Source organism: Schistocerca americana, chromosome 5, assembly GCF_021461395.2.
Source record: "Schistocerca americana isolate TAMUIC-IGC-003095 chromosome 5, iqSchAmer2.1, whole genome shotgun sequence".
NCBI classification, from domain to species: Eukaryota; Metazoa; Arthropoda; class Insecta; order Orthoptera; family Acrididae; genus Schistocerca; species Schistocerca americana.
In genome coordinates, this window is record NC_060123.1 from 153,161,118 (window position 1) to 153,185,542 (window position 24,425).

A 24,425-nucleotide genomic window follows, 5' to 3' on the forward strand; every position below is an offset into this window, starting at 1 on the left:
ATTTTTGTCCACCCCCTTTAGTTCGCTCTGGTTTCGTGCGTGATACTTTCGCAGCAATAACCGTCCAGCTCTATGCAGCAAGACGGGATTCTGTTTTATGTCGTGGAATGCATCACTGATTCAGGAGACCACCGTAAGTCTGATGAAAATTGGAGTCTTGGACACTAGAATTATCCCGAAAAAAAACAAAAACAAAGGAAGAAACAACCTACACGAGTCAGAGAAAAATGTTGCTCTCACAACATGCCCTTCTCAATCGTTTCTGCAAAGAAGGGGATGCACTGACTGAATGTTTCTTTGATTAGATGTCGTTTAAATAACTCCTATGATTCATGTAAACCTGCAAACGTCTTCTGCAGATACTTCTTAAAATGTGATATAAGAAGGATGTGCTCTATCATCTGTGAAATACTGAACCTCCTTATATGTCGGCCATACTGATTCATAAGTAACCCAACAGATTCTAGTTGGAGACTGCAATGATGCTGACACATTGGTAAATGGAATATTACTAACAGTCTGTGTGGTGTCTGCACGTCCACTACTTCCTCGCTTTATATATAATTAATCGTGTTTATTTTTTGTTTTTCACACTCTGCCCTAGAGAAGACCGGGAACTAGGAGATCTGCCCCATATTAGAGCGCCGAGTCTTTTCATCCAAATCTCACAGAGCTGTGAATGGGACAGAGCACTTATGGGAACTGCGAGGGGATTTCGGGCGTTCGCCCAACAACCAAGGGAAACTGCAGGAAACCTCTACCTCTACACTATAAATACTCCGCAACTCACCATACGGTGCGTGGCAGAAGGCACGTTGTACTACTGCCAGTCATTCCATTTTCTGTTCCACACACAAACGGAGCAAGGGCAAAACGACTGCTAAACGCTTCCGTACGAGCTTTGATTTCTCTATCTTGACTTCGCGGTCCTTATGCGAGATGCATGTTGGTAACAGTAGGATTGTTTCTCAGTCTCTCGGAAATACCGGCTCTCTAAAGTTTCGCGGTAGTATTACACGAAAAGAAAGTTTTCTTATCTCTAAGGATTCCTATGTGATTTCACGTAGTATTTCCCTAATATTCACGTATTCATGGAACATACTAGTAACAAATCTAGAAACACGCACGTCTCTTTATTGCAACTTTATCTATCTCTTAAAGGTTTCTTGAAATTAAGGGAACCAGTCGCCTTTTATTTTGTTTTCAATTCTTGTATTATCCCATTACCGCTCTCGAACAGCCTAGCGTTTATCATCAGGTGGTACATATTTATTGTTTGTTTGCAACAGTGTGGGAGTCGTGTCGCAGACAATCAATAAATATGTACCATCTGATGATGAATCGCTAGGCGGTTCGAAACCGGTAATGGGATACTAAAAGAATTGAAGAACAAAACAAAAGGGTACTGGTTGCAGTAATTTCAAGAAAACTTTATTCATCACAGTCGAAGTGTTCCTCATCCATAACGGATAAAAGTTTTATATCTACCTTTTAGCCGATCTGGTGCGGATCCCAAACGCTCGAGCAGTACTTAACAGTAGGTCGCGCAAGTGTTCTGCACACGGACTCCTTTATGTATGATTTACACTTCCCTAGAATTCTAGTAATCCGAAGTCGACCATTCGCTTTTCTTACAATCGGTGGTGGGACAGGAGAATTCAACTATATTTAATCTGTTTACAGAACAATAATTACTGTGGGACAAAAGTAGGAAGTCATTATGTATATATGTGCATATGTTAGCTTGTGCAACAGATTAAAAATGGCCATTTGTTCGACGCGTACTCAGAACTAAAAGGAAGACCAGTAGTTAACTTCAGGTGGACGAAGAGGTGTTTAGAGGTGGCTAAAACGTTCATATTAGTGAAAAAAATCAGCCGTGTCCTTTGAGAGGAATCATTCTGGAGGAAAACTTGAATTAGTGTGCTGGTAATCATTAATTCGTCTAACAATACAGCTGCAAAAATCTGAGTCATCTGATACCTGACACAAAACAACTAACAGTGCGAACATGTCTAATTCAACATGTGCTTGCTTAAATTGTATCACAAAAAAATACTGTGAGGCATGACAGCAAATCTTTGGTTGTACTGTTATACAAATTTCATAATTTATTTGTTGACACCGAATTCTGATCTGCTGTCTAGGTATTGTAGCAGATCGTGTGACATCTTCTTCACGAAGCATTTCTGCTATGTAGGTCGTTCACAGAGCGTCTTCCAAGCTTCTCTTTTCTCGCACAGTCTACCGTTCAGCATTTCTTCCCATAGCAGTCCTCGTCGGTTCACATCATCCTTCATTTGTTGTCTCCACCTTGTTCGTGGTGTTCCAGTTGGTCTCCATCCAGATCCTGTGCATTGTAGAGCTCTTCGTGGAAGCATCCATTATCCCGGTTTTTTTTTTAATGTGACGAAACTACTTAAACGTATTTCTCACCATAGTTTTTATTATTACAAATTTTTAATTGATTGCGCATGTATTCTGTTCAGATAATTACGTGTCTATAGAGTTATGTCATGTTATTGTGTTAATAAACTGCGAATATGTTTCTTGTGGTAGTGCGACACTGTGTTAGTATATTAAAACCAAACTGAAGTACGCCATGAACTGAACTTATAGCAGTATAATTAAAGTGTATGCTCTTTGTTGTATTTACATTTACGGCATTAGAAAAAATTTGTACCGTCTATTTTATAGTATTATTATACCACATTTCTTTGTTTTGCGACCTTACCTCCATCACGCGAGGGGCGGGAGTTATAGACTCAGTCTCTATAGTAGACGGCGCATTTGTACTGTCGCAATGGACTTGGAAGCGATCAGATGAAGATATGTACACCTGGCACAGAACCAGGAACCTCTCAGTCCACACCTTTTCTCCTCTCAGTGCTTAACTTCAGAGTCAGTTCACCATAGGATGCATCACCATAGGATGCATCACCAAGCGGCAATGGTCTCGATTTGCTTAGGCCTCGGGGACAGAATCCCCGGAACGTTAGGCATATCTCCACGACAACCACGGGTCGGTACCTGAGACGACACAGAGAAAGCACATTTCGCTTTCAAAGAACTTCTGGCTGTACTACGAGGCGTTGCGTCCATCCCCTGTGCCAAGACGGGTTTCATAATACGAGGACTGACCTAAAGGCCAACAGCTCAACTGTCGTTAATCCATTGTTCGCGTTTCTTGCTGGCAGCCCTTGCTGACCCGATAGCGCCTTGCTGGCTAGGCATCCCGCAAGCCAGCAGCGCTCGGCTGGTTGCGGCCCTGCCCTGCCCCTGCGCCGCTGCCGTGAAAGCAGGCGCGCTCGCTTGGTCCCGCCTCGTCTGTGCCGTCTGGTTGGACGCCCGGCCGGCCGTTGTCTCGGCAAACTGAGGCCCACCTGCGCCCCGCCGCCTCCACTCGGCCGGAAAAGCCGTCCGCGGCTCGGGTGTCGGCCGCAACTGGGTCAGCCAGCCGACTCGTCCCGCTCAAGGTCGCGCCGATCCCCTGTCCGTTCCTGCGAACGAAGTAGCTGTGCTACAACATCTTTAACACCGCCTGTTATCGTCCTCTTTGCTACGGCCTCGAACAGAGGAAGAGGCGTGTAAATCGACGCCAGGAAGAAAGGAGGGGAAGACGCGTACTAAAATAACTGCTACTATCTAATAGATTTAAAAGTGGAATTAGAAAACGAGAACAAAGGACAAATGTCTACTTGTGTAAGACCTCCTCTACACTTTGCCATGGATTACAGCCTACAGCCACGTTTATCTCGTAAATCCTGAATGGTTTTTGAACTTGTATTCCCACCTTCCATTAAATAGTCACACCGGTCGTTCCTTATCTCTCTGAATTCAGCAGGAAACTATCTTGGTCTGCATACCATACATTCGCCTGACTGCAAGTTCCATCCAGCTTCTTTTTATTTTCTTTGCAACTATAATTAGGAGAACGGTTGTTAGCCACAATTGTTATAAAACTTTTGTTGTTGTTTTGAAATGATGTATAACTGCATAAAACCTTGAATTGAACATTTGTTTTGTGTTGTAAATCGTGAAAAAAGGATATCTAATCAAAAAGACACACAGCAAGAGAAGATTTTATGTGACTAGCAGTTCATGATAGTAAGATGATGACGATGATGTTTGGTTTGTGGGGTCATCAGCACCCGTACAGAGTCCCAATTTTTACACAGTTCAATTTTTTTACACAGTCCAATTTAGCCACTGTCACGAATGATAATGAAATGAATAGGACAACTCAAACACCCAGTCTCAGGGCAGAGAAAATCCCTAAACCGACCGGGAATCGAACGCAGGACTCCGTGATCCAGAAGCAGCAACGCTAGCCACCAGACCACGAGCTGCGGACTCTGGGTACTGAGAAACGTGTCGGGTAGTATCCGCCATACAACAAAAACATGGACTTTTATAATAAAAAGGTGTTTTTGTGATTCACAAACAAATTAATCTGTTTATATATATCAAAGATAGAACAGGCGGATAAAAAGACCTTGTGGTCGTTGGAAGCTGAGACAATGCTTAAAACTTGTGAACTGAGGTACTTCTGTAAGACAGTTCTGGATGCTTCTTCATAAAGTTTTGATAGAAATCGTAACCTAGTAATTTCTTTCCTCTGTTAAATCTACGAGGGAATTTCAAACTTTTTACCAAAACGTAAGAAAACTTTCGAAACTCTCTTAGCTAGTGATATTAACGTGGGGTCTAAATCTCTCATGTGTGTAACAAGCCTTTTTTCGTAGTTTTCTGCAAACGATGGTTTGAGAAACCCTATCTGCAATGTAATTATAGAAAAATTAAAATGATCGGCATCACCCTTCCAAAACATTTGAACCACTTACTTCACCGCAGGCCCGGACCACTCCCTTCAATCCTCACCGACAAGCTTCTTCTTAAAACTTTTTCATCATGCCTTATAAACAACTTAAAAAATTACTTATTTGGCTCATATCACTCGACTCAGGTATGGCCCATACTGCCCGACAGACATTGCACGTTAAAACATGCCAGAAATAGAAACCAGCTTTGAGTAAGCGGGAAGTCACGTACAGTAGACTATTTAAACATTAATAGTATTATTTCTTACCTTTAAAAGTATAAACTGACGATGAAAATTACGCCGTTCACCTGCTTCGACATTCAAAAACTAGTAAAACTTACTTGTGGCACAAACCCTACATCTACATTACTCAAGTTCTAGAAAATGGTGGAGTGATGTCTGCGCTTTATTCCAAGTACGTCATGCGTCCTCTTTTTTTTGTGGCATTCATGAAAAACATCAATTGGTTCCTAGTATCCACGGCCCGATTTGTCCGTTTTCTTAATCACTGAACAACCCTCAGTTTTTGACAGGTTTTCGTATTAAATGTGTATGTCTCATTTCTGTAAAAATGAAACTTCTAAAACGCTGTCATTGTAAACATTTGTTTTAGAAACATAGAGAACTTGGTTTTAGAAACTTCACATAATTTACAAAAAACATCCACACCAATTTTCATCTTGTGTATATACCTTTTGCTTTCCGTAAGTCGATCTCTTCTCCTGTCTTCGACTCAAAAATTTATCGTCTGGTAGTTCGACTGCTCTGTTAATTTGCACTGTTTTCTTTCCGATGCGTTGATCATACTTTTTTCCTGCTTCTACAGTTGCTTTGTTACTGTATTCCGTTAGCTCCTAAAGTTCACCTACACTTAAGGCTAACACTACGACATTGTCAGGAAACAGGTTGATCATTAACTTTACATTAATACCTATTTCTTCTTCCTTTTCCAGTTTATAAATAATTCCTCTAGGACACTTGATCAAATTTTTAGTTGTACAGAGATTCCCTCCCTGATTACTCCTTTAGTTCTGAATTTCTCATTATCTACATGAAATTTAATGAAAGCTGTAGCATTGATGAGTATTCTTCTTCGCTATACTAACATAGGCTGAATCAGTTCCTTGTTCCTCAAGAGTTGTTAATAGAGATGTTGTTGAAACAGAGTCAAAAGCTCTCTTCTCATCTATGAATTCCAGACAAATCAATAAATCATGCTCATTATTGCATTCTACAATTTTCAGTACGGCTTGCAAATGGTGGACTGAACTACATCCACTGCTAAAACAAGATTGTTCCTTTGTATATTTAGAATTCATTAATTTTATGTGTCTTCGTTTTTAGTTTTACAGAATACCTGGCGCACAACGAGTAGGAAGTGGATAGATTTATGGGTTTCTTCATATTTTGTCCGTCTTCTTTCTCCTTTTCTTTAGTATAACTATGTGTCCTGATTTAACCATTTTTATATGAAAAAAACGGTCTCCAGGTCACTCTTACTCTGAATGGCTTAACGGCCCTAATCCAGCATTATCACCAGCTGTCCGCGCATCTGACCCATCTTTCGAGCTGTGGAAATTTTTGATAACTCATCGAATTTTTTTACAGAAAAATCCTGTTGTTAGTTACTGTCTCACCAAACATTCTAGATGTGTACAGAATGTAGGGTTCTGTTTTGCTTTCTTTGAACTCTTAATATTTGTACATATCTACGTGATAAACACAACGTAGTGTTTCCAGTTGCTTCTCTCGTCACATTTTCGCAGCAACTTCTCACATTGTCTCTATGACTTTTATGAATAGGTTTGCTTAAATTATTGCGTTCATTTATCATTCGCTGACAACACTTGACTTTTTTTCACATCTATCCTTCTGTATTTGAGAATTTCTTTTATTTTGCAGTCTAAGTATCAGCAAGATCTTTTGATGTTTGCGTAGGTGTCCTTTTAGAATTACTTCTCCTTTAGCATATGCCTATTGGTTGGTTGATTTGTGGGAGGGGACCAGATAGCGAGGTCATCAGTCCCATCAGATAAGGGAAGGATGGGGAACGAAGTCGGCCGTGCCCTTTCAAAGGAACCATACCGGCATTTGCCTGAAGCGATTAAGAGAAATCAAGGAAAACCTAAATCAGGATGGCCGGAGGTGGTTTGAACCGTCGTCGTCCCCAATGCGAGTCGAGTGTTCTAACGACTGCGCCACCTCGCTCCGTCGTATGCCTGTACTCGTGTAGCCTCCACTTTCTGACGTACTGAACTTCATGTTTGATTTGACGCGGTATTTCTCCTCATTCTTGTTTGTCTGTTAATATCTATGTGTTCATGTGCTATTTGATTGTTCTAGGCTACGAATAATTCAGCCGTGGTCGGTGAAAATTTCATTTCCTGTGGAATTAATATTATTCGTGGCAGTAGTTCCTCTTGGTCCCATAAATTACACACCGTGGCGCTGAATTTCCTCTCATTCATTTTAAAAAAGTTGGTGGTAAATTAATTTAAAATTCCTGCCATTATTTGAAAGCTTTTTGTGGCAATCGGATGCCGCATGCGCTGCCGAGATTGGTTTGGAGCTGTCACCAGGCGCTGCGCGTTTTCAGCCCAGGCCGTGACACGCCACGAGAGCGGCAGCTGAATTGCGTTCCGTTCCGCTGTGCCGGCAGCAGCGCTTGCAGCGGTGACCGGCGGCAAATCAGCGTCCCCCCCCCCCCCCTCCTCCCTCCACCCACACACTAGGAAGCTGGGGTAACTTTAACTCCGCTTCAGAACCCTCGCTCACGCTGTATTTATATCGTGACTTCTCTCTTGCTGTCTCAGGTTGTTTTTTATTTTTTTTTACTCAGCGCTTCTGTTACTGGCAGTGAAGGGTATGATTCGCAAACGAGAGCCGAAGCGAAATATTACGTACTGGAGCGGAGTGATCGATGGTCCGCTTTAGACTTCCTCCAACCTCTTACCGATCTGTTTTCACTCTGTACGCCTGTCACGTTGGCTTTTCTAGTTTTCATTCGCCCTTTAGTCTCTCTCTCTCTCTTTCTTTCTTTCTCATTCTCCTTCCCTACATCACCCTCCTGTGCCCAAGTGCCTACACACACACACACACACACACACACACACACACACACACACACACACACACGCCTTTTACGCAGTGTATTTTCCCCTGATAATCAGAGGTAGACATAACCGCTGACAAGAAATCGAATATCACACGAGCTCCAGATATATCGGAGAAGTGGCTTACCACGCTATAGTAAAAAGACAGTTTCTGAATGAGTCCGAGAAATCATTTATTTGATGTTTGAAAATTAAAAGAAACAGGTAGATTTCTTAAATTCAATCGCGTGAGAATTAGATGCTACTAATATGTATGTAATGTATCATATAAGTCCCATGTACATTTTGTGCTTGATGTTTGTTATATTTCGCATTAAGTGTAACTGGACGCACCAGTAAACTTGGAACTCTCTTTGGTCAAATATCGGTGTCAAATGTCAAAGATAAATTATCTCCTGTCTTGCCTGTATTTTTCGTTGACTACAACGGCGTCGTCCAAACTTATACACCTTATTACGTGGCCGCGCTTTCCTCGTCACACACAGTTATTAATTTCCTGGTCAAATGTTATTGTTCATACATTTGAAAAATAATGGCCAAAAACTGTCTTCCGTTGTGGTCAATAACACAAATACACTATCAAAAAAATTTTAAGATGACTGATTTTGATGTACAGTGAGATAGGACCTACGTATCACACGAATCTAAAGGGGTTCATGTTTACATGAGGATCTAGGATTTTCGAAGTTAAATTTTTGCTTGTGTGGTGATTTTATCTGGATGGCGAATGTGGGTAAAAGTTTAACAAAACAGTATCAAAACACATTTATTCCCATGACAATTAAAAAATTTAAACATACAATTTCAAGGCGTCTTTGACTTATCAAATAGTAATTTTTTCCTGCATTCTATTAAGTTTGCTGGGGTATAAACGTTCAACTAAACATCAATGATTTACAAACCAAAAGAATTACTGGGGAATATAATAATGTTTCAAACCAATGTCTATGGTGTATGAAGAAAAACAGTTAGTTGCTTCAGACACTCTTAAAACAAAGAATATAGTTATTCGATCTGATTTTTGTGTAACAGTCGCAGTGTGCCTTCTATAAACACACGCCGCCCCATTTGATAGCTCACAGCCTTCTGCATATCCACGCCGTTGTCAGTGGTACGAGTATGTGTAATGCCGACCACGATCTCTTAACAGGCTGTACATCCCAGTACATATATATTATGTACAAACCAGCAAAATTACTGAGGTGTTTAGTAATGTTTCAAAACATTGTCCATGATAACATATGTTTTTAGGTGGGGTCCGCCTTTAGCAAAACTCAATTCTGTTTTTTGTCCCAGACATTTTTCACTGCATTTGCGGCATCATCAGTGGTTTATTGTATTATTATGGCTGTTGAACATAAGGAATGTTCTTTACTGCTTAAATACATGTAAATATTAGTTTCTAAATGTCCATGATGTATAAGAAAATACACTTACGTACTTCAGACATTCTTGGAATGGAGAAGATGGTGATTTGATCTCATTTTCGTGAAACAGATGCACTGTGCGATCTATAAACACACGCCGCCCCATTTCATCGCCCACAGCCTTCTATATATCCGCCTCGTTGTTTGTAGTATTTTCTCCAGGCTCGAAAATCTTCGCACTAGAGGGAAGCAGTAGGCAGATATTGGATATAGACGGCCCAGTGCTCAAAACTGCATGTTACTTTAGTGGAACATATGTGTTCCACCGACCACCCGAAAGGATTTATGCCCTTGCGAATGACTAAACTATAGTCGAAACAAGATGTGTGAACGAAACTACAGTATAATTATTGGCAACTGAAGCAGTCAGGAGTTTTGTAGGAATTCTGACGTCTGGAATTAGGCAATATTGTTTCCTCGTATCTAAATATTCGCTTTAGGAAGTAGTGCTGTCAATATGATTTTGACATTACAGGTTTTGGACATTATGTACACCGCCCGTCCTAAAAGTTCCGAGACCGATTTTATTCCTGGCGTATAAGCGACGCCAGCGCAGTAACTACTGTGGCAGCTTCAAGTAACAACTGTAAACGACAGATGTGTATTCTACCAGTCAGACGTGAGCAAGCAGTGTTAAGCAGTGGACGTGCGGCAGTAGTGAGTCATCACTGTAGTGTCAAAAATCGCAGTAGAGCAACATCTCTAAACCAAGTTTTCAGGACGTTCTGCTGGACGTTTTGGAGAAGAGAAAAGCCTGTGCAAGATTCTCCCGCACACCTTGGCTGTCGAACGAAAATAATGACGTACGGACCCATGCCGCGATTTGGTTCAAATGAAAAATGCGGATAATTCTTTTCTGGGAAAAAATCTCCATTGTTCGTGAGACTTATTGTTACCAATATGAACCTACCACAAATCGATAAAGTGCGGAAATTTAGACGAACTGTCAACGGTTTGTTGACATAATCGACATTCAATCAATGATAGGCGGAAGTTGAACTAAATCTCTAAGGAGTTTTTTGACAGTGTCTCTTGGCTGTATGAATATTCTGTGCTTTGCACTCAAGTATATGGAGACCATGTAGAACACTTGAAGCATTAAAATCACCATCTCAAATTTTGTTTATTTTTTACTGGTCCACTCTCGAACTTTTTTGGTGTCATTGCAGAATTCTGCTCCCGTTTCTCCTCCTATGAGTAGGTAGCGTTCAACATGCGATTGAGGTGACTGTACCAGCAAGTCTGTGTACACGGCACCGCGCAACGCACCAGAAGACAGAGCAGCTGGCGCCATTGTGGTGAGAACAGGAGGCGGGCAGGTGCTGTGTCTCGAGTCCGAGAGCTGAGCCAGCTGCAAGTGTAAGTGTGCCGTCAGGCGCCTGAGGCCGGCGTTAGCTCGGGGCGGGCTTTCACCGCGGCTAACCGCTAACCGGTAGCCGGTAGCCGGTCCCCACCACACGTAATCCGGCGCGTGCCCGGAATACTGTGCCTAGTCTGTGCCGCTGGCCGCGCCTTTCTAGAGCGACGCCGGCCGAGGTGGAAGTGTGGGACGCGACCTAGCACTGACGTTTGAGCGGTCAGTCCGCGTCTCTACATTAACTCAAGGCAGTTGCCACGGCCAAATACATACACTCGTATTGGTAAATATTCTCGTACCAAACGGATCAGCCAGAATTGAGATTAGGAGAAACGTGATATATTCTGTCAACAGTGTTCCACAGCTTCTGAATACTTGAAAAACTTAATTATTAAGCACCAAATAACTTTCTATAGCGACATTCGGGGATTGGACACAAATATGGAAACAGCGCCTGAATTGTATGTTCGAACATAAATGCAGATGCTACCCAAGCCTGCAGGTTGCGCTCTTGTATTTCGCCACGAACGGCATCTGCGCAGTGGCCTCAATAAGCTATAAGTGTCGGTCGTGGCCGGAACAGTGTTCCGTATAGCTATGAGAGCATTGTGTCGGAGCTAACTGAATTGGAACGTTGACAAATTGTTGTTGCTCGAATGCTGGGTGCTACGTAGATGAAATGTTCGTTGTTTCAAGAGGCACAGTTTCGAAGATTTATACTGCATACAGGGAAAGGGGAAAAATACACTCCTGGAAATGGAAAAAAGAACACATTGACACCGGTGTGTCAGACCCACCATACTTGCTCCGGACACTGCGAGAGGGCTGTACAAGCAATGATCACACGCACGGCACAGCGGACACACCAGGAACCGCGGTGTTGGCCGTCGAATGGCGCTAGCTGCGCAGCATTTGTGCACCGCCGCCGTCAGTGTCAGCCAGTTTGCCGTGGCATACGGAGCTCCATCGCAGTCTTTAACACTGGTAGCATGCCGCGACAGCGTGGACGTGAACCGTATGTGCAGTTGACGGACTTTGAGCGAGGGCGTATAGTGGGCATGCGGGAGGCCGGGTGGACGTACCGCCGAATTGCTCAACACGTGGGGCGTGAGGTCTCCACAGTACATCGATGTTGTCGCCAGTGGTCGGCGGAAGGTGCACGTGCCCGTCGACCTGGGGCCGGACCGCAGCGACGCACGGATGCACGCCAAGACCGTAGGATCCTACGCAGTGCCGTAGGGGACCGCACCGCCACTTCCCAGCAAATTAGGGACACTGTTGCTCCTGGGGTATCGGCGAGGACCATTCGCAACCGTCTCCATGAAGCTGGGCTACGGTCCCGCACACCGTTAGGCCGTCTTCCGCTCACGCCCCAACATCGTGCAGCCCGCCTCCAGTGGTGTCGCGACAGGCGTGAATGGAGGGACGAATGGAGACGTGTCGTCTTCAGCGATGAGAGTCGCTTCTGCCTTGGTGCCAATGATGGTCGTATGCGTGTTTGGCGCCGTGCAGGTGAGCGCCACAATCATGACTGCATACGACCGAGGCACACAGGGCCAACACCCGGCATCATGGTGTGGGGAGCGATCTCCTACACTGGCCATACACCACTGGTGATCGTCGAGGGGACACTGAATAGTTCACGGTACATCCAAACCGTCATCGAACCCATCGTTCTACCATTCCTAGACCGGCAATGGAACTTGCTGTTCCAACAGGACAATGCACGTCCGCATGTATCCCGTGCCACCCAACGTGCTCTAGAAGGTGTAAGTCAACTACCCTGGCCAGCAAGATCTCCGGATCTGTCCCCCATTGAGCATGTTTGGGACTGGATGAAGCGTCGTCTCACGCGGTCTGCACGTCCAGCACGAACGCTGGTCCAACTGAGGCGCCAGGTGGAAATGGCATGGCAAGCCGTTCCACAGGACTACATCCAGCATCTCTACGATCGTCTCCATGGGAGAATAGCAGCGTGCATTGCTGCGAAAGGTGGATATACACTGTACTAGTGCCGACATTGTGCATGCTCTGTTGCCTGTGTCTATGTGCCTGTGGTTCTGTCAGTGTGATCATGTGATGTATCTGACCCCAGGAATGTGTCAATAAAGTTTCCCCTTCCTGGGACAATGAATTCACGGTGTTCTTATTTCAATTTCCGCTAGGTCACAACGCGGACGAAACTGTGTGTTGAATGGTGGTGAAAGGTGGTCATTGAAGAGGACTGTAACGAAAAGTAAGAGAACGACAGTTGCAAGTCACTGCAGAACTGAATGTCGCACTAGCGAATCCTGCCAGTACCAAAACAACACGGAACTCTATACACAGGGAATTGCAGAACGAGCTGAAATGCGAATACCAGTCGTCAGTGATGCCCGTTACAGGGAAACGTGGAGTCGTAACGATAAAACCTGTACTGAATGAAAGTGTGGTCGGATGACTCTTGTTTCTCACTGTTTCCAACTTCTGGCTCAGTTTGCGTGAAGAGTGAAACATCGGCAGGGGAGGGGGCGGTTGGGTGACGATCTGGGCAGACATATCGCGGTATTAAATTGGTTGACTCAAACGATGGAAATCTAACAATATAATGAAAAGGATAGTTGCTACCTACCCTATAGCACAGATGCTGTGTCGCAGAAAGGCGCAACTAAAGACTGTCATACAATTAGCTTTCGGCCAACAAGGCCTGTGTCAAAATTAGACAACATACACTCATGCATACACTAAAACGCAACTCACACACACATGGCGCTAGATTGCCATCTCCGCCTTATGGTGAATAGCAACTATAATTTTCATTATATTGTTGTGTTAAATCTGTTGCATTTTTACACCACAAAGTCACATTACCTTTAAGGATTTTCGCTGCTCAGATCCATTCCACGGTACTGTGTTTGTTCCTCTATGGTGATGATGTGTTCCAAGAGGACAGGACCCCTGTTCACACAGCTCGCATCGTCCGGGACTGGTTTTGTGAGCTCGAGGACGAAATGTCGTATCTCCTCAGCCGTAAGATCTCAATATTAATGAGCCTTTGTGATCTACACTACTGGTCATTAAAATTGATACACCACAAAGATGACGTGCTACAGACAAGAAATTTAACCGACAGGAAGAAGATGCTGTGATATGCAAATGATTAGCTTTTCAGAGCAGTCACACAAGGTTGGCGCCGGTGGCGACACCTACAACGTGCTGACATGAGGAACGCTTACAACCGATTTCTCATACACAAACAGCAGCTGACCGGCGTTGCCTGGTGAAACGTTGTTGTGATGCCTCGTGTAAGGAGGAGAAATGCGTACCATCACGTTTCCTACTTTGATAAAGGTCGGATTGTAGCCTATAGCGATTGCGGTTTATCGTATCGTGACATTGCTGCTCGCGTTGGTCGAGATCCAATGACTGTTAGTAGAATATGGAATCGGTGCGTTCAGGAGGGTAATACGGAACACCGTGCTGGGTCCCAACGGCCTCGTATCACTAAGCAGTCGAGATGACAGACATATTATCCGCATGGCTGTAACGGATCGTGCAGCCACGTCTCGATCCCTGAGTCAACAGATGGGAACATTTGCAAGACAGCAACCATCTGCACGAACAGTTTGACGACTTTGCAGCAGCATGGACTATCAGCTCGGAGACCATGGCTGCGGCTACCCTTGACGCTGCGTCACAGATAGGAGCGCCTGCGATGGTGTACTCAACGACGAACATGGGTGCACGAATGGCAAAACGTCATTTTTTCTGATGAATCCAGGTTCTGTTTACAGCATCACGATGGTTGCATCCGTGTTTGGCGACATCGCAGTGAACGCACTTTGGAAGCGTGTATTCGTCATCGCCATACTGGCGTATCACCTGGCGTGATGGTGTGGGTTACACGTCTCGGTCACCTCTTGTTCGCATTGACGGCACTTAAAACAGTGGACGTTACATTTCAGATGTGTTACGAACCGTGGCTCTACCCTTCATTCGATCCCTGCGAAACCCTACATTTGAGCAGGATAACGCACGACCGCATGTTGCCGGTCCTGTACGGTCTTTCTGGATACAGTAAATGTTCGACTGCTGCACTGGCCAGCACATTCTCCAGATCTCACACCAATTGAAAACGTCTGGTCTATGATGGCCGAACAAGTGGCTCGTCACAATAACCCAGTCACTACTCTTGATGAACTGTGGTATCGTGTTGAAGCTGCATGGTGAGCTGTACCTGTACACGCCATCCAGTCTCTGTTTGACTCAATGCCCAGGCGTATCAAGGCCGTTATTACGGCCGGAGGCGGTTGTTCTGGGTACTGATTTCTCAGGATCTATACACCCAAATTGCGTGAAAATGTAATCACATGTCAGTTCTAGTATAATATATCTGTCCAATGAATACCCGTTTATGATCTGCATTTCTTCGTGGTGTAGAAATTTTAATGGCCAGTAGTGTACTTTGGAGAGACGGGTGCCTGATCTCTATCCACTTCTATCATGGTTATCTGAACTTCACGTAATTTTGTGAGATGAATGATATAAACGATGCAGGACGTGTATTTATCCATTCCGACACGACTGCAACGGATTTCCTACACCCTACTAGGCGTGTGAATGTGTTGGTGTCTCCACTGTGTCGTCCACCCGTTGTGTGCGCGTCGCAGAGACTCACTTTGTTAGCTACGTCACGGCAATACGTCTGTCGGGCGTGTCTCGGCTCCTCACACAGTCCCTGCGAAACTGGCGGCTGGATCAGCCGATGTGTCTTTTCATAAGGCGCCCAGAGATGATCATCGTCGACCGACACAGACATTCGTGTAATCGGTCATAGCATGTATCCGTATTTCTCATTCTGCGACTGCGGCCAGTCAAGTGCACGTCTCAGAGGCCTGTTACTGTGAAGAGACTAGTAATTGGTTTCACTACTCTTGTATCTCGCCCGGATGACGATATCGATCCCGCCACAGATCTGATCGACATTATAGCGGCAAAGAGGTTGCGGGATACGGCGGCTTAGGATGGGCAGCGCTCGCGATGCCTTATGAGGTTCCGCCATCCGGAGGTCGAAATGCCCTTACGAGCAGCGACTGGGATCTCCACGGGCGTGTCGCTCGCCGAGCGAAGATTCCCGAAGTCATCCGCGAGACCCGCTACTGTCTCCTGGCTTCCGTCTGCCGTATTCGACTGCGGACTGCTATGCGGACTCTTTGTTGCTGTGCTGATAAGGACTTCAAGAGGATTAATGGATTTTCTGGTATTACTCTTCCACCATAGTGTCTGATCGCCCACGCCGACCCACTAGTTCCGGTTTAGTGAACTTTAACTTTGTTCTGTGGTTGTTTAATTTTGAATTAATGAAGGCAGTGCACTTGGGTACACACGACCAAGCAAATGAATAAAAGTACGACGTAAACACATAATAGAACAGACGCAGCAAGGTACACACATCAGAAAAAGTTAATCATCACCCCTATATGTCGAGCAGGTGTCTCGCCACTGTAACTGTTGCTGTACCGATCGGAAAGTCACCTCTGACGTTGTTTCTAAACGTGCGCACCATTACCATGAGATAGACCGCTGCACTCGAATGGATTTCAGCACTTCAGTGGAAAGTAAAGCACCTGTAGGTACGCATTAGTGGCTTTCTGTGGAACAGTAGAGTGACATTCCGTAATGTCACGACGGGAAGTCGCGATCAACGATCAGATCTGCATCACTGCGTTATGCGCCAAGCTATTTTACGTACTGAAGTACAGAACATATCAAGCTCATTAATACAGTCACCGGTAGCTGAAAAGAAAGGTATCGTGTTGCATTTATAAGACACTACCATGTTCCACACATAAGTCTTCAGAAGAGGAGAATGCGCTTATTTTTTATTTACACGTTTAAATTTCTTTTACTTTCATTGCGATATGAATATTTTATTTAAGAAGAACAAGAATTGTTATATGAAACTTGTTTTTGGTAACAAAATTATGTACCAAAATGTGTTTTTTTGATGTGAAAAAATGAGTAGCGATGAAAACGTATAATCAGGAGGCCTCTGGTTTGATTCTCGAAGGTACACCTTTTTTAAACTTTTAATAATATTCAATTTTTATTGACAAATCGAAACATTAATTAAAAATTTTGAATCTAATCTCATGAAAATGTGAGTGTTCAAAATAAACAGAAATGCAAAACATCAAACAAAAAATAAAATATTATTTCTGTGTAGAGATTGACCATTATTATGATTTTATATACTATTTTAATTGAGACTGAGGCACTTCATTTGTCTGTATTAACTATTAATTTATTTTAGAGTTTAATTTTAATGTTTAATCAACATTTTCATTTGATAATAAATACACAATTTAAGAAAAAGTAAAAAAAGTTTTACTACTAACTAGAATCGACCCACCTAGTTTTCGATTATAGGATTTTAGTTCCAGGCGCTCAGCTGTCGGCCACTACATTACTTACTCAGCAGCGAATGGAGATTTTTCTAATTTTCAAAATTAGTTTTTTCGAGTTGTTTTGAGAGTTGGGTCGTGCTGCTTTAGGAAACTGATTTCGGGGCGCTCGCCTGTATCATCTATAAGGATGAAAGAAAATCGGAGAGGTCCAGTCCATGCCACTTGAAAAAGTAACCTTACCATCCCTATGCGAGCGATGGCGTGGGGCCGTGAGATACTTGAAGATTTTCATTCGAAATGAGATTTTGTGCGACATCATCTGTAAATGGAGCGTTCACTCAAAGCTAAAAATAAAATTTAAGGTTGATAAAGCTACTGCTTTCGTGTATATTAGTTTAATGATGTATTCAGAAGCTACGAACGAGTGACCTGTCTAACCACTTCGTGGTCGTATTGCCTTGTGAGTATGACAACTGCCTCTCACATCTGTTCTGAAGTAGAAACAGTGCCTGAGGCGCGACGAACAGACTGCCCTGTTTGGAAAACTCCTAGCACTTAGTTCCGCCGCGCAGCTGAAAGTCGCAGCTCGTTACGAAACACGCGCGGCCCCTGTTTTGCGCATTCTCACACCTCGTCCCGCCGGCGACTGTGGACGTTCTTTTTGCGTCTGCCGGCCAAGGTCGCGCTGCGGTGTGCGACAGCCCACGCTGGTGGCGGCGGCCGGTCGTTTTGTTTACAGGAAAGCTGAACGCCCCGGCGTACCCGCCACACACGTATTACGGCTTCCGCGGGCCGTTTCTTTCGCGTCAAGAGCGAGATAGCGCGGCCGGTTTGCTTTACGAGCTGCGCGGATCCCGTTCTGTGTGTCGGCGATCCTAATCCTGGATCCGGTTCGGCAGAGCTGGGGCTTGTTCCTGACCACCGGCACAGGGCACGGGTTACGCGCTCTGCTCGCCAGCACGAATGTTTCCTGATGTTTTCACCGGTCTGCCTCTACTTGTTACGCTGCTGCGGGAGTTTGACTGCAAGGTCTGTCTCTCCCAGCATTGGAGGTTCCTGTTTTTCGTGTCAAAAGCGCCGTGTACTGTAACTAAACATACTATTTTTGTTGTTGCGGTCTTCAGTACGAAGACTGGTTCGATGCAGCTCTGCACTCTAGTCTACAACTTTTCCCTCCGTGTATGCTTAGTACAGAAGAGCCCTGATCTACCACTACAACTTTTCCCTCCATGTATATCTACTGCTGTCTTCATCCATGTTAACCTACTTGGTATAAACAAGCCCTGATCTCCCACTATGATTTTTAACTCCGACAGTTCCCCTCATTACCATGCCACATGCCAACGGCATCAACGCAGTGAAAACACCGGTTCCTGCCAGATTACCGATGTTAAGCGCTTTGGAAATTGGCTAGCACTTGGATGGGTGACCGCTCGGGTCTACCGAGCGCTGTTGGGAAGCAGAGTGCTCTCAGCGCTTGTGAGACCAGTTGAAGAGGTACTTAATCGCGAAGTACCAGCTTCAGGTCACGAAAACTGACAACGCCGGTAGAGCGTGGCCCTCCATATCCACATCAAAATACTTCTCGAGTATCGGAGTCCATATCAGAGAGGATTGACGTTTATTTATTTTATTGCCTTCCTTTAGACTTACTCTCTGTATTTATATAACTGGTTCAAATGGCTCTGAGCACTATGGGACTTAACTTCTGAGGTCATTAGTCCCCTAGAACGTAGAACTACTTAAACCTAACTAACCTAAGGACATCACACACATCCATGCCCGAGGCAGGATTCGAACCTGCGACCATAGCGGTAGCGCGGTTCCAGACTGTAGCGCCTAGAACTGCTCGGCTATCCGCATCAGTGATGGCTTTCGGTTGAGGATGACAAGACAGTCGGTCGGTACCGTTGGGCCCTCCAGTTCCTCTTCGAACGGAGTTTGATGCCTAAAGATTTGTTCTATCAATCCACCCCTTCTATTAGTCAAGTTGCGCCGTAAACCACTTTTCTGTTAAGTTTGATTCAGTATCTCTTCATTACTTACACGATCTACCCATCTAATCCTCAGCGTTCTCCTCTGTCACCCTATTTCAAAAGCTTCTATTCTCCTCTTGCCTGAACTCTATCATCCATGATTTACTTCCTCACAAGGCTATAATTCAGGAAAATACCTTCAGAAAAGACTTTCTAACATTTAAATTTACATTCGATATTAGCAAATTTCGACCGGCTGTGGTGGCCGAGAGGTTCTAGGCGCTACAGTCTGGAACCGCGCGACCGATACGGTCGCAGGTTCGAATCCTGCCTCGGGCATGGATGTGTGTGTTGTCCTTAGGTTAGTTAGGTTTAAGTTGTTCTAAGGTCTAGGGAACTGATGACCTCACCAGTTAAGTCCCATAGTGCTCAGAGCCCTTTGAGCCATTTCACAAATTTCACTTTTTGTCTTGCCAGTCTACATTTCATATCCTATCTACTTTGGCCATCACCAGTTTTCTTGTTATTCTAATAGTAAAATTCTCTATCACTTGATGTTACTACACTCCTTTATTATCGTTTTACTTTTCTTTTGCTCATTTTACAACTGCTTCTCCATATACTATCCGTTCCGTGCAGATCCTCTCCCAAGCTGTTCCCGCCAAAGCTTTAGTTCTCCTCCCAAACGCCTGTTTGGTTTCGTTTTCTGCGAGCTTACTATGCACATTCAATAATAACTACTGTTTCCCTTTCATATCCTTCAGTTGTTATGACTGCAGTTTGGTTTGTGTACAGTTTGTAGATAATCTTACGCCTGCTACATTCAGAATTTCAAATACTGTATTCTAGTTAACATTGAGAAACACTTTCCCCATAAAAATTAAGTCAGAAAACTATAATTTTAAATTTTAAGGAGCAGTATTGCGAGAAAGGACACACCCGAAGGTACTGATTACTGTTGCTATTCTAAAGCATTCTGGAAAGCTGCGACTGAAAACTACCTGCAGACATAAACGGAACTTGATAGTTTTGTCTAGAAATTTGCCAACAGATATATTAAACAACGTTTCACTCTTCAAAATCCAATTATTCATTTCGCAGAAAATACAATTCTTTGTAATAAAATTATGGGAAACTCCATAATGGTGGTCAAAAAATTTTCGTGTCCTATAACTCCCATGTTATAAGTACGCTCTTTTGAGGGAACTGCATATTGAAGGTTCATCACAAACGCTTTGTTCTTGGTAGGATTTGTTATGATTAAATGTCAATGAATAACATACCGACGATTAAAGCATTCCGAAGATCTCAACATAAAATACAAGGTCACGTGTTTTAGAAGTTCGTCGCAGCATAGTTGGCAGAAGTGTTGAATTATAAAACCATGTGTGGCGAGTTCGCATCTTGCTTTACCATGTCTTGCTTTCTTTTTTTTTATCATCCTCGTGTTGTCTGAAATATTGTGTAACTTTCTTACTAACAGAAAATTATTCTGTAATATTTGATGTAATGTAAACATCAGTGCGCTCTCTTTCAGAAGTGAGTTTGTCTGATTTTGTGAAGTTTTATAAACTGATTTCCTTACTGACTGGAGACGGTACTTTCCTACTTTCCTTTGTGTCGCATAACATGTCAGTAGACAATGAAGGTCCTTTTTTTTTTTAAACCAGCCCTTGTGACCGAGCGGTTCTAGGCGCTTCAGTCCGGAACCGCGGTGCTGCTAGAGTCGCAGGTTCGAATCCTGCCTCGGCCATGGATGTGTGTGATGTCATTAGGTTTAAATAGTTTTAAGTCTAGGGGAGACCTCAGATGTTAAGTCCCATAGTGCTCAGAGCCATTTGAATCAAATCATCTTTCAAATGTAGTAACTTGTCTACCAACTTCCGTATATGTCGCTAAACTCCTTGATGTTGCGATTTTTTTCCCGTTAGTGTAGTTCTAAAGAAAATCGTCCTCACATACTGAAATCGCATATAGAGGACGCGCGCATGTAGTATTCTAAGTGTTAGGAGAAGCTGTATACAGCTTAAGTCACCTATATAGGCGCGTATTCCTGATCTTTCGGTGAACGGACTGTGAGTGTGCGCCCTCCCGGGTGTTGCAGATGCGGCGGACCGGCGGTCGCTAGGATGGCGGCGACGGACGGGCAGATCGTGTGCGCGGCGGCGCGCTGGTCGGACGAGGCGCAGTACCTGCGCGAGCTGGTCTCCGGGCCGCGGCCGCTGCGGCTGCCCGCCGTCGTCAAGGTGACGCGCGGCCAGTACGGCGGCCTGGGGGTGCCGTCGCTGCCCGCCCCCGCGCTCCAGCCCGCCGCGCTCATCGTGTCCGCGGGGCGCCGCCGCAAGCTCGCCGCGCAGGCCGTCAAGCTCAAGGTGCGTACCTCGTGCTGCGACCTCGCTGTGGCCACATCCCGGCGAAGGGCGTAAAAGCAGTAATGCAAGACTCGTTCGCTGTTCCAATACACCACATCATTCCCCGCACTGTTGCCTATAAAACCCTACATTTCAACATATTCTCCGTTCAAAGCGACGGCCTTGCGCCAACTTACTGGGAGGGTTTGTATGCCCACTTTGTACCACTCTACTTGTCGACGCCGAAGCCAATGTCTTTCTGCGTCAGTAACCTCCCCGCCATCTGTGTAATGTTTCCCGCGGAGTGCATCCTTCATGGGTCCCAACAAATAGAAGTCGGAAGATGCGAAATTCGGGCTATATGTTGGATGTGAAGAATAGTCCAATGAAGTTTTGTGAGCTTCTTTCAGTAAGGCTTTGCGTTGGCCTGGAGAAGGACAAGTTCGTTTGCATTGTTCGACTGGTGTAAGACGTCGTGGTCTCCTGACCTTCATTGCTTACATATTCCGCCCACACAATCATATTCCGCACATCGAGACGCTTCATTCGAACCGAAACTCGGTAAGATAAAGTCAATGTTGTATGAATTCATGTAAACGATATGCAAATAACAAGTAAGCGCACCATGGTTGAAATACTCGAGGCTGGCGTACACACACACATTCGAGACACGACGGTCGCAGGGGCTTGCTTATAGTTTGGGAGACGCAAACCGCACGCCAGGGGGCTGGTCCCTTCAGAGGACGACTCAGTCTATGCCGGCCGGTGTCCGCCCGTAGAGCAGATAGCATTGGCCCGAATGAAAAGGGGGAACGACCCCATGTTCGGCTTAAAAGCAAATTCCACTACATTGTGTGGGAGCGACCAGCCTACGCATTCTTTACACATAGCACACAGTTTCAGAGGTTTTCATAGGGAGACAGCAAACGCCAAACGCCGATGCTACAGATTTCCGGATTGGTCACCTTAAACGAAATGTCATTCTCCCGTTTTAGAAGAGCAATGGTGATTTGCAGACGATACTCCTGATGCCTTGAGCTGAAGGAGTAATGGAAGAGACCAAAAGATATACCCATTCACGTCTGGCGTGGAGAGGGGCCGTTACATTGTTGCTCTTGGAGCGAAAACACGTAACGAGAATGTGTGCGCTCGTACATGTATTCAAAGAGCGAGGAACAAGTCTGTCCTCAGTACTTCACCGGGAGAGCACCTCTGTCGAGAGGGAATCGGAGTGCGACTCTATATTGAGTCCTTGCGATTAAGCGTTGTTCACTGTGTTGGCCGCCATGCTTATTGTGGCGTGTGAACGGAGAGAGTTATAGTTGAACGTCTGCGAGCGAATTTTGAGTGGCATCACGGTGGACTGGTTATTTGACCGATGTACCACGCCAATAGTTAGACTTGGGACGAATAGGGTAGGGAGAGTTTGATTGGCGAAGGTCAATCCAGATAGAACGAGAGTTACCTTATTTGTCAGCAGCGAGCGGCGCAGACAGCAGTCATTGCAGCTTATGGTATTGTGCGCTACAGCTACTGCGAGCCCCATATTTCCTCCACAACAGTACACTTCACTGCACTTCACACGCGGCAGCCTCGACCGTACCTAGCAACATTCTAAAGGATAATTATTCAAGTTGAGTAGGCACGGCTCTCAGCCATTCTGCCAAGTCAATAACAATCTTAAACTTTGTATGGAAATTTCATTAGCGTATCCTATCCTTGAGAGGTAACTTCACATTCCGAAAAGAACCAGGAAATAACGTGTTAAATTCATAACTAAAAGTGCCATTGTGATTTCTCAGAATTTTTGCAAAATAAATAATAATTTTCGTTAGTTTCATGTTTTTCTTACACTAACTAGCACTACTCCAGTACCCAAGTATCCCACTAGTTACGTAAGAAATTTTGTGAATTTTTGTGTCATTTCCTTACAGCGGACGACTCCAGAAGATGTTTATTGCTGAAAGTTTTTCAGTCATTTCTATTTAGAACGTTAGGAGCGTCTGTCTGACTTCTGTAGTAGTGTGGGGGTGGAAATTGCATCTTGCAGGAGCCACAGGGTAAAGGGTACATCTGAGATTAATCCGTTGCGCAGAATAACAGATCAATCCCACGCTCACACTGGGATCAGTCAATGACCTCGAATGAGTGTCCGCACGTTCCAACACTGCAGGAATCACAGCCGTGTATGCGGCCGCCCTGCACGCGGGAGATGTGACAGACTTGGGCGAGTTGGTTGCGATGATAGCAGACCCCTCGCCCAACGACTCACCATGCTTTCGTTCACTGTCAGGTCTCCGTAGATATCCTGCAAGTGCCTAGGAATATCTGAGATGCTCTCGTTCTCCAGCAAAAGAAACACAATGTCAGCTCTCTGCTTGGAACGCACCTCCGTTACAGGCGCCATTTTGAAGGCTACATATCGGAATTGCTTGAAACTATAGGGGCTGAGAGGGGAACATTCCACGATGTCTCATAACAAATTACGCATTTTTTCCACTGAAATTGGTCAATAAAGAATGTGTTTCGGTACTTATCGAACGTCCCTCGTAGTTTGCATTCCCTCAGTCTGAATCCTCCTTTCTGTAATAGAATACTGAGCCAGGAGTAACGCCTGGTATGAGGGTGAGTCAAATGAAAACTACACAGATGTGGCCATTGTTGTTTTTGCGACCCCGCACGCTGGGCGACACATTTTGTGGAAGTACGATCTTGGACACAAAAATTATGTACGCACCCTTCAATATTATGTGTTTTACCCATTTTAATGATTTTTGGTCGCGAGACCGCTGAAGTTTAACTTGCAGTGATCAGATGCATTGGGTTGGAGCACAGCTCACCTGGAGCGAAAACAGCTGATTGGGAACCAAATAGGTTAAAACAAGGAAATGCGTTATTAATTTGCATTTCTCATGGAAAAAGGAAATTTGACAATAGGGTAGTGTACCACAGAGCCTCTTGTCCTGAGTAGAAAATATATTAGGCATTTATTA

At 44.6% G+C, this 24,425-nt stretch overlaps 1 protein-coding gene across 1 annotated transcript in view; it reads left to right on the forward strand.

The window, feature by feature from the left end:
• LOC124616020 overlaps positions 1-24,425 on the forward strand; it is a 174,784-nt gene that overhangs the window by 114,602 nt on the left and 35,757 nt on the right. Inside the window, exon 2 of the mRNA XM_047144238.1 lies at positions 21,186-21,453. Within this exon, the coding sequence (XP_047000194.1) occupies positions 21,186-21,453 (268 nt within the window). The remainder of the gene's footprint in view (positions 1-21,185; positions 21,454-24,425) is intronic.